The sequence below is a fragment of the Penaeus chinensis genome, chromosome 3, assembly GCF_019202785.1.
Source record: "Penaeus chinensis breed Huanghai No. 1 chromosome 3, ASM1920278v2, whole genome shotgun sequence".
Taxonomy (NCBI): Eukaryota; Metazoa; Arthropoda; class Malacostraca; order Decapoda; family Penaeidae; genus Penaeus; species Penaeus chinensis.
The window spans coordinates 26,061,557-26,071,556 of NC_061821.1; the positions used below are offsets into that span (position 1 = coordinate 26,061,557).

The 10,000-nt window shown below is 38.1% G+C and overlaps 1 protein-coding gene across 1 annotated transcript in view; it reads right to left on the reverse strand.

Annotated features, from left to right (window-relative positions):
• The window catches only part of LOC125041046 (solute carrier family 2, facilitated glucose transporter member 3-like), a 24,064-nt gene that overhangs the window by 9,734 nt on the left and 4,330 nt on the right, over positions 1–10,000 (reverse strand). The window contains exons 2-10 of the mRNA XM_047635811.1: positions 6,220–6,333; positions 4,578–4,738; positions 4,163–4,438; positions 2,670–2,706; positions 2,182–2,317; positions 1,975–2,015; positions 1,737–1,855; positions 1,556–1,598; positions 863–878 (exon numbers count right to left, since the gene is read on the reverse strand). Of these exons, the coding sequence (XP_047491767.1) occupies positions 863–878; positions 1,556–1,598; positions 1,737–1,855; positions 1,975–2,015; positions 2,182–2,317; positions 2,670–2,706; positions 4,163–4,438; positions 4,578–4,738; positions 6,220–6,333 (943 nt within the window). The remainder of the gene's footprint in view (positions 1–862; positions 879–1,555; positions 1,599–1,736; positions 1,856–1,974; positions 2,016–2,181; positions 2,318–2,669; positions 2,707–4,162; positions 4,439–4,577; positions 4,739–6,219; positions 6,334–10,000) is intronic.

Sequence of the window (10,000 nt, forward strand, 5' to 3'; positions counted from 1 at the left end):
GGACAAGTTTTTCCTCAAACTCAGACTTTATTTTCGATGTGCATTGTGTGACCATGACATTTATCCGGAAAATTGTACATACATGTTTTCTGAACTGTCAGTGCAAGTGATTACATTATTTACAGCTGATGGTCACTAATTAGCCAAATCATGAGAGAAATTATAATAAATAATTCTTCTTCTTGCCAGAAAAAAATAGTGGTAGCTATTTTATTTAGAGCTTTCTCTACCCTTTTCTTGAACCTAATCTTTTCTTTATTTATTTATTTTATTTTTATTTTTTGCAAAATCAAGATTTGATCATTGGACTTCAACAGACCTAAACAGTACAGATACAGTTATATATTGATACACGTCTAAAAATCAATGGTCTCTGAAACAGCTCTCATGTCTCCTCGGATCTCATTTTGTCAGTGTAATTCATCGGTTGATAATGAATGTTCTGGACAAGCCCTCTCGGTCTAAAAGTGTGCTCCTGATCACTGTCGATAGAATCAGACCTTATACAGATTTCTTTTTTTCTGAAAAGTTTTAATTGATTACATGTTCATCGTGATTATCAATAATATTACGATAATTATATAATAACGATAATAATCATGATTATGATCATATCATTAATATATCATATATTTAAGGTGCATTTCTAGAATAGGACTTCATCTTAAAATCCATCGAATATGACATCGATGGCTTCCTATGATGTCTAGTGATGTCCTATGGTGTCATAGAGGTTTTAAGCAACTAGTGATGTAAGACCTCTAAGTATTGAGGGCATGATGAAACTGCCAGGTAAAATCGCCTGAAATGCGCCATCTCCACATTTGCGGCAAGATAGAGCCAGGCCTTGGGGTGGTCGCACCTCGACACCGCTCGGCCTGGAATAGCGCAAATTATGTTTTCGCAGTCATATTGCGCTTGTTTTTTAGTTCTTCACGCTATTGTTGCCAAAGTTGGACAGTTGACATCGATAGGAGATTCGGATTTTTTTTCTAGAAATATACCATATATATCATTATGTCGTTATAATGTATGATACATTCGTATTTTTCACACAAATTCAAACGCACACACGCAGCTACAGGCACGCACGCACGCACACACGCACGCACGCACGCACGCACGCACGCACACACGCACGCACGCACACGCACGCACGCACACACGCACACACACACACACACACACACACACACCAAGCTTATGCAAACGGATCTGAGGAAAAAAAAGATATAACTGCTATTTTTAGCTATTACGCCAAAATACGAGAGTTGTCCCTATAGACACGTTGAGGCCATTCCTTCATGGCAGCAGAGAGGAAAAGAGATACGAGTGTGTTCATACATTCCAATATGAGAATTCGACAATTAGAACAAGTTTACACGAAATCTGCTGTTCTCCGCCATGTTCTATGAATCAGACCAGGACAACGCTCTAACCTCGCTTTTAGATCCAATCATCTTTTAATAAGAAAACCTGAAAGTCGGCCATTCTAATGCGCCGCCCGTTCCAACACAAGTAGCAACCTGCTGAAAAGGGCAAGTTCTACACCGACCTGCGAAGCATCTCTGCAGACGACAATGTTCGTTTGGTTGCAACTTCAACGCCAGATTGGGTCACGATTCAGATCCCGGGGAATGTCTTGGGACAAGTGATGTTGGAAATTCAGATGATATTGCTGACTGTTGTTGATATTTTCCCCTGAGCAAAATTTCATCATCATAAACACCAACTACCAATAATTTAGTTTGGTAGCATGTTCCTGTGAGATGATGTCTTGTATACCAAATTGACCAGTACAGAGTGCTAGTCCAAGAATCACCTCATTCGCCTCAAACTCAACTTTTATCTCAAGCTGAAACTTAAGAAAATAGGAGCTTCGATGAAAATTTTAGTTTCCAGTCTGCTGGAGTGAAAGCAGATTTGCATGCGAGCCTACAATCGAGGCTTGAAGATACGAACTGCCGAACCAACCCGTTCCTTAGGAACACTTGAAACTGCGACTTTGCAGAGCCCTAAAAGAAGTCCTTAGGTTTTCTACAAATAAGAACAAATACTGATCCGTTAAAAATAACCAGGCTATTCAGGAACTGCTGGCAGAAAAAAAAGATCTACGTAACCAGGCCCACTCAGCAAAGCCATCACATGGTCAAGTCGGATATAACAATGCCCTCTCAGAACCTTTTCCAAATGCCAATGGCGTGAAGCAGTTTCCTGTTCCGGCACCAACGTTTAACATCTTCAGCATGATGCTCCGACAGGCTATAAAATATCTTAACAAGACGGCACCTATATCCAATACTACACAAATAGAAGCCTGTTTAACTTGAGACAACTTCAAGCTCAAACAGAGAGCTGGAGCAGTTCATTGGCGGGCTACAACTCGGCCTTACAGAACTAGAAGCAGTTCACTAGTTCAGCTCCTGGGTGCACCATCTCATCCGAAACCACGAGCAACTACGAAATCATCAGCAGATTAGCAAAGGGAAGCAGTCTATTTGGGAGACTCTACATAAGAATACGGAACAAGTGGCACCAGAAGAAAACCACCAAAATCAGCATGTTCCTGACAGCTGCCCTGACCGCCGAGTCTTACCTTGTGTTCACTAAAGCGCTACAAAGAATACGCGCTACAATGATAGGCCTGTGTTTCAATGCAGAATTATTACCTGCTTAAAGAAACAAATAACTTGGTGGCTGATGCCGCTGCAAATGGAGATTACATTTACATCACAAAATTACTGTTGGTTCTTAATTTTCTACGAGGGTTTGTAGCACCACAAAGACTATGTGGTTGAGCTAAAAAGTTGTTTAAAAAATTACGTTACGTAGTTTTTGCAGCGCTTTTGTGAACGCAAGGCTGTTTGCATATCATCAACAGAGATGACATCTTGAAGGCTCCCACCACGCTGCCACCGCTCTCTCTCTCTCTCTCTCTCTCTCTCTCTCTCTCTCTCTCTCTCTCTCTCTCTCTCTCTCTCTCTCTCTCTCTCTCTCTTTCTCTCTTCTCTCTCTCTCTCTCTCTCTCTCTCTCTCTCTCTCTCTCTCTCTCTCTCTCTCTCACACACACACACACACACACACACACACACACACACACACACACACACACACACACACACACACACACACACACACACACACACACACACACGTCATTTTACATGTATGGATGTGAATTTCACCACATACATTTGAATGGCTGTCTTTAGGCATCCTTTTTTAGAAAATATGAATTCCATTATCATTTCAACTATATCAATACTCGTGCTGTATATAGAAAAGCACACAAAAATGCAGTAGAGTAAACAAATTTCCGACAAAACATAAAAACATACACGAAACAAACCCGAGCCAAAACCACTCTGCAAATGATTTGTTGCATAAGTTCTAAAGATCATATGAAACGTACTTGTATAGCATCCCTTCTCCACAGACAGTTCGAATATTTTGGGGTAAATTAAATACTTCTAATGTCATTTCGGGATTACACTAAAGCTGTTTTTTTGCTTCGCTAGTTTATTTTCACCACAGCAGTCTCACCGCAGTAAATTTTATGATAATTTATGATCACCTATTCCTCCATGGATCAAGGCACTTTATGCAAAAAGTAAATAGAACATGGGCATTAACAATAAATAATTAAAGTGCAGTTCTAGTCTTAAAATAGTCTATTTTTTTTATAATAGCTATTTCAAATGCAAATAATTACTTTAATTTTATTGTTTTATCAAATGTAAATATGCTTTAAAAATCTTAAAATAGATATTTTGTTCTCATTACAATACATATTCTGATTCTATGGTGACATCCGATAAAAGAATCCCCTGGAGACACACTGCTTTAAACCATTTGTTCATTGCTGACATAAACATCATGGGACTGACGTACAGAAACAGTGATCTTCATTTGTAATGACAAGAATGACTGAAACACAGTTATTTATTTTAATCACTTTCTTAGGCATCATGGGCATTATCATGTTGTCATGATTTGCCTACAGTATCTTAAAGGCTAAAAAAGCCACCAATTCTGAAAGGAATTTGTAAAAAAAAAAAAAAAAAAAAAAAAAAAAATGTAAGAAAATGGATGACCTGTGAGGAGGCTCTTCCAATATGAACTTTGAAGACAATAATTTACGTGCGTGTGAAACACCACTCACATGTTACACACATCATGGTTCAAACCTGGGATAGAGAGCTCTTTAGATTCCCGGACAGTGACTAAAGATGAAGAAATGATGCTGAAGAACATAGATTTCACATAAACAAAAAGACAATTTGTGTAGTAACAGTATAAATAATGGACATTACCTGAACACAGTCCAGACGTGAAGCGACCAATGAATAACATTTCCACTGATCCTGCGCCCTTGCACAGGGCCAAAACCAGAGCTGTTGCCATTAGCAACAAGTGATTACACAGCAGAGCCATGCGCCTGAGGGAAATGGGAACCAAGATATAAATCTACACTCCAATGAGTTACAGTGGTTTACAGTGGATAACTATACCTATTTACGACAAAGACCTTTTATCAAAACGTGTCATATTTGAGTACACTGATTCTCATGCATTACCTTCCAATTCTGTCTGCAACAGTTGCCCCTGCTGGTGCGCCTATGATGGCTCCAACCACATAGAGGGTCACAATCACCGCCCACAGAGACACTTCTTCGCTTGCGCTGAGGGTGACGCCATAACGCTGGAGCACTGTCACCCGCAACCAACTGCGAATGATCTGCAATTGGAAAAAAAAAACAAAAAAATCTGTTACTCTGGTTTCTGACTGTCAAGTAAAGATGCCGTTTTAAATTACTGAAACTGACTGAAAACTAAAAACTTTGATGTAACGCAATATAATGAAATACAAGAAACGAACAGAATATATCGGTTTTGATATCATATGTGTTTAGGATTCTCGGAAAAAACAGATCAACTACCTGTTCTCTTCTTACTGAAAATAAACCACACATTTTGAGGGATCGATTGCTTAAAGGATTACAAATTTTCAGTGGCAACGCATCACATCTCGCACACCGCGAGCAATACGACCAGCAGTCTACAGGATCATTTTTGTTTTGGTGCCATCATCGAAGCAGGGGAGTATTTTTTTAGATATACATTTACAAATAAATCTTCCGAAAGAAAATAGTCAGAAATGTTTCATTTACATTATTTACTTCGTATGACATCTACCGCATTGGTGAAAGTTCTTGACTGACTCCGTGAAGCGTCTTCATTGATGTTTAAAAGGAAAAAGGGCTACCCTGAGAAAGAGAGCCTGTTGATATAAAATTCCGAATTCCTACTCACAGAGAGATGGAAACGTGATCCTAGTCATGATTAATAACTTCATAACGCAACAGCCTTAAGATCCTGATTATCAAACATGATACTTATGCTCACAACCCGAGTTCACAATGAACCTGAGAGGGAGCCAAGTAGGGCCTACTACGTCTGTTGCGTAATCCTTGCCTGTGCCAAGGAATGTGTACCGCGACAAGCCAGTGCTGGGAGCAATGCACTAGAACATCAACTATTTCCTAAAATGAATACCAATATCGAGATAAGGATTTCATTAACAAAAGCACCTTTGATGTAACGCAATATAATGCAAAATAAGGAACCCACCAGAAGAAAACAGACCATATAATGTGCTTAGAAATCCCCGGAGGTTAACTGTTTTATATTTCCGTAATAAATAGTACCACAATGGCGGAAATAGTTAAATTTAGATAATGATGATACTAACATCTATAAAATACACCATGATTTTAATCGTATAATGATTATAATAACAATAACAATAAAAATATTAACAATAATAGAAAAATAATAAAAATCAATAACAATAATAATAAATATAATAAGAATAAGAATAAGAATAAGAATGATAATGATGATAATAATAATAATGTATAAAGAACCATTATCCGAATATCAATAAAATAATAAAATAATAATAAAAATGGTAATGACGATGTTGCAAATTATATTAACAATGATACCAAAAATTATAATACAAATAAGACTGATAACAGTAATGATGATAGTGATATGATATGATATATATATAAATACATAAATATATTAACATCAAAGCCATGATAATAATAATAACAATAATAATGAAGATAATCACAAGTCGCCAAAGAATGACCCCAAAATGAATGACGCAAAATGTTCTTCCGACGACACTGCCGGGCCAATAGGTCATACCTCTTGCGGAGTGTTGATGACTCCCAGGCTGTATCCCGCAGGAACACTGGACCCCATGACGGCGGAGAACAGGGCGACTAGAACCCATATTGTCACTTTGCTGCCTCGCTCACTCTGGGGGAAGAAAGGTAAAGGTGTGTTAAAATATAAGGGCGAGAGCTTTCTTGCACACACACACACACACACACACACACACACACACACACACACACACACACACACACACACACACACACACACACACAATAATCGAGTTTTATTAACATAGTCGACCGCGGGCTTAAAACAGACACGCATTTACATTGTTACCAAGATGTGAGGTACTGATTAGGCCAATGGGGAAAAACGCGCTAAATATAACCTAACTCGAAAGGCTATTGATCCCGCATGACACAACCTACACATAGTAGCTAGGCGGGCTGGCTTAAACTATGCCTCCCCGCACTCTTTGCAGCTTTTGGTAGTGACTTGTAGTTTACTTGTTTCATCTTGATTATTTCATCTAATGAGGCAGATAAAAATAATGACGGCGATATATGTATAAATATATGTATGTATATGTTTATATATATACATAAATATATATATATATATATATATATATATATATATATGTGCATGTATATATACATATATATTTGCATATATGTGTGCATATAAACACATATATATATATGCATATATATATATATATATATATATATGTATATATATATGTACATACAATACATATATATACATTTATATACACACAGATGCATATCTATGTGTACATGCATGAATGTATGGATGTATAAGTATAAGCGTGTATACATATATATACACACATACATATACATATATATGCGCACACACACACACACACACACACACACACACACACACACACACACACACACACACATATATATACATACATACACATATATATATATTTTTTATATATACAGTATATATATATATATGTATATATATGTATGTATGTATGTATGTATGTAAATGTATGTGTGATATACATTTGTTACCCAGTTTTCCTGTTATCGCGTGCAAAACTCGCAAACTACATCAGGCAATGTTGAAGACGCACGGCTCCTTTTTAAATATACATATATCTTTTAAAATCGAACATCTCCTTTATTTGACCTTTTACCCACACATTATCCAAATTATCTCCCGAACTTTAATATAAAAAAGCTTATCTACAGCTCGACAGCCTTCTTCCGTCCCAGCACAGTAAATCCCTCGTTGTGCTACAGAACATTTGCGCATTGCAAACTCCGCCCCCGACGGATGAACGCTCGACTCCCTGGCATATTTTTGCCGAATCAATACATACTGCAGCTCGTGTCACGTGTCTGCGGCCGGACACGTGAGTCGCACGGATGCATGACAGCGCACTCTGCTCTCCTAGATATGACGCAATCGTTATCACTGCTGCCGCTTCACAGTTCTCTCCTTATCATGCTTATCAGCGGGTTTTTGCTGTTTTTATATGCTCTCTGAATATAAGTGTCAGGTTTTATTGCAACAGATAAATGGTTAAATTTTGATGAAGGAGATTATTTCTGGTAATAGCAGAATGTCATCAACTTTCATGAAGAACCTGTAAGCTGTTTTGCCTGTGAATCTTTGTTCATCATATATAAATATCGGTCAGTATCTAATTCACAGTTGGGTTGGAGATAAGGCGTGTCTGTGTGCATGGAATGTGCGTTGTCTGCACAAGCGGGAGGTTGGGACACGGGGGAGGGGGGTTGTTCTCATGGTACCGCTCATTTCAAGATTCCTGAAAAAGTATATCTGACTAATTTACAAATTACAAGATCGAGGGTCAAGGTTACTTAAAAGCGGTGCTAAACAGAATTATCCTCCCTTACGGTACTGCACATTCCCAAATATTTACAATAATTGCCTTTGGTGCGTCCGTAACCGCCATTGAGTATGGTTGCGCCAAATCCATCGTCGTCAAAACACTTCCCTTGTTTGATATATCTTTTTAATGTTACGGATATTCTACAGCTTTATAGAATCATAATGGAAACACGTGAACCAACACCATCGTATCTCACAAACAGTAGCTAAACCGGGTTCAGCTACGTGGCTTCATAGAATTTGCAACTGACATTGAACAGGCTTGGAGGAAAAATGATTGTACACATCCATCTTTAAAATACAACGTTTTACTTCTCTGAACTTTATAGATGCTAAATATATGAATTTAATAATATGAAACTGTTAGCGATATATAAGCCTAGACGGGTGTTGTGCTTGGTATGTCCCACTTTTTGCCCTGCTCTTGACCACGGCCGTGGCAGAGCTCGTGACGTGAGGAAATCACCGGAAGGTGAGGTGGCATTCAGGCCGCTGCGGTAGGCTATGTGAATTCAGAGGCATTTACAATAACATTATATTAATTTTATAAACCGTGTATTTCTATGATGCACTACTTTATTCAACAGGTTTTCATAGATGTGAGATGACCACAGGCCTGAAGTGGAAGTCTCGAATAGCAGGCCATTGCTCTTATAACATAAAGCATTTTTATATGTTTGTCTTTTAGTTTGTGGTTATAAATGGCAATAACAATTTTACTAGCATAATCTAGAACTGAATGAGTACTATGACCATCAGACACCGCCTCGCCTTAGTGGTGCCCCAGAAGTCCTACCTCGGCACGATTATTAAGGCCACTGGGTCATATTCTTACATACTCGTAAGAAGCAATATTAATTATATTTCGTGGCCTCTGTGTTCGTAATAACTGTCCGCAGTAAAGAAAGGAAGAAATTCGTTGTACCATAAAGCAATTCTAATTAATTTTCCTTCAGAAAGTTTGACATGTTCGCTGTTGCAGATCACTACTAACACTGTCGAATGACGAAATTTTAATCTACTTGTTTACTTTTATTTTATCCGTTTTTGTCTTCTCTAGCATAATATTGCTCTCTATGTTTTGTTTTTCGCAAGTTGGGTTTCCTTCTGTAATCTTTTGGCTCATGGCGCGCTGCTGCTTCGTGATGATAATAATCAGTCTTCCGGGAATCCATCTGGGCTACTTCCTCTAAATCTTAAACTTAATATCCGAGTGCTCGTCGTTTTCTAAGAATCCTCCATTCCTTTTTTTTCCTAGTATATATATTTTTATCTTGCAACTAGGATATACCTAAACATTCTCATACATCAACAGCGCCACACTTTTACTGCTCGGGCGCGTGAATGGCCTTTTTGTTATTTGGAGCTATTTAATTCGCGGCGCATCTTTCTAGAAACTAAATCATATACATTTGGAAAGTCGTTACATATATTTTCATAAGATGTCTCTCGGGCTGATGTCAGCCCGAGAGACAAAAAGAGCAAGATCTCCAGGGGGGTTAATAGCAATATGCAACAACTGCATTCTTGGCGAGTGTTGCATCAGGAAAATAGTCATCGAGATTTCAGAGCAACAACAGGACGAGTCGCGCTTTGTGGACGAAAACTTTCAAACTGTACGTGCATCTCAGTCTCAGAGAAATGTAAGAAATGTAATTGCATGGACACTTGACATGACAACGCGTATGAAAGTACAAGGTCATCACTGCATATGTGCAAAAACCTCCTTGTTAAAACAAGAAAAAAAACAAAGACAGAAACAACGGGAGAGTTGTTTATGTTTGTAAACAGATATTCTCCTTCACAGGATTTCCCAACAAGTATTCATTGTGCGGTTGCAAAAGTTATAGCACGTGCCAGTTGCATCAGCATGCTCATCAAAATTATAACGACTCGCATTTACTCATCA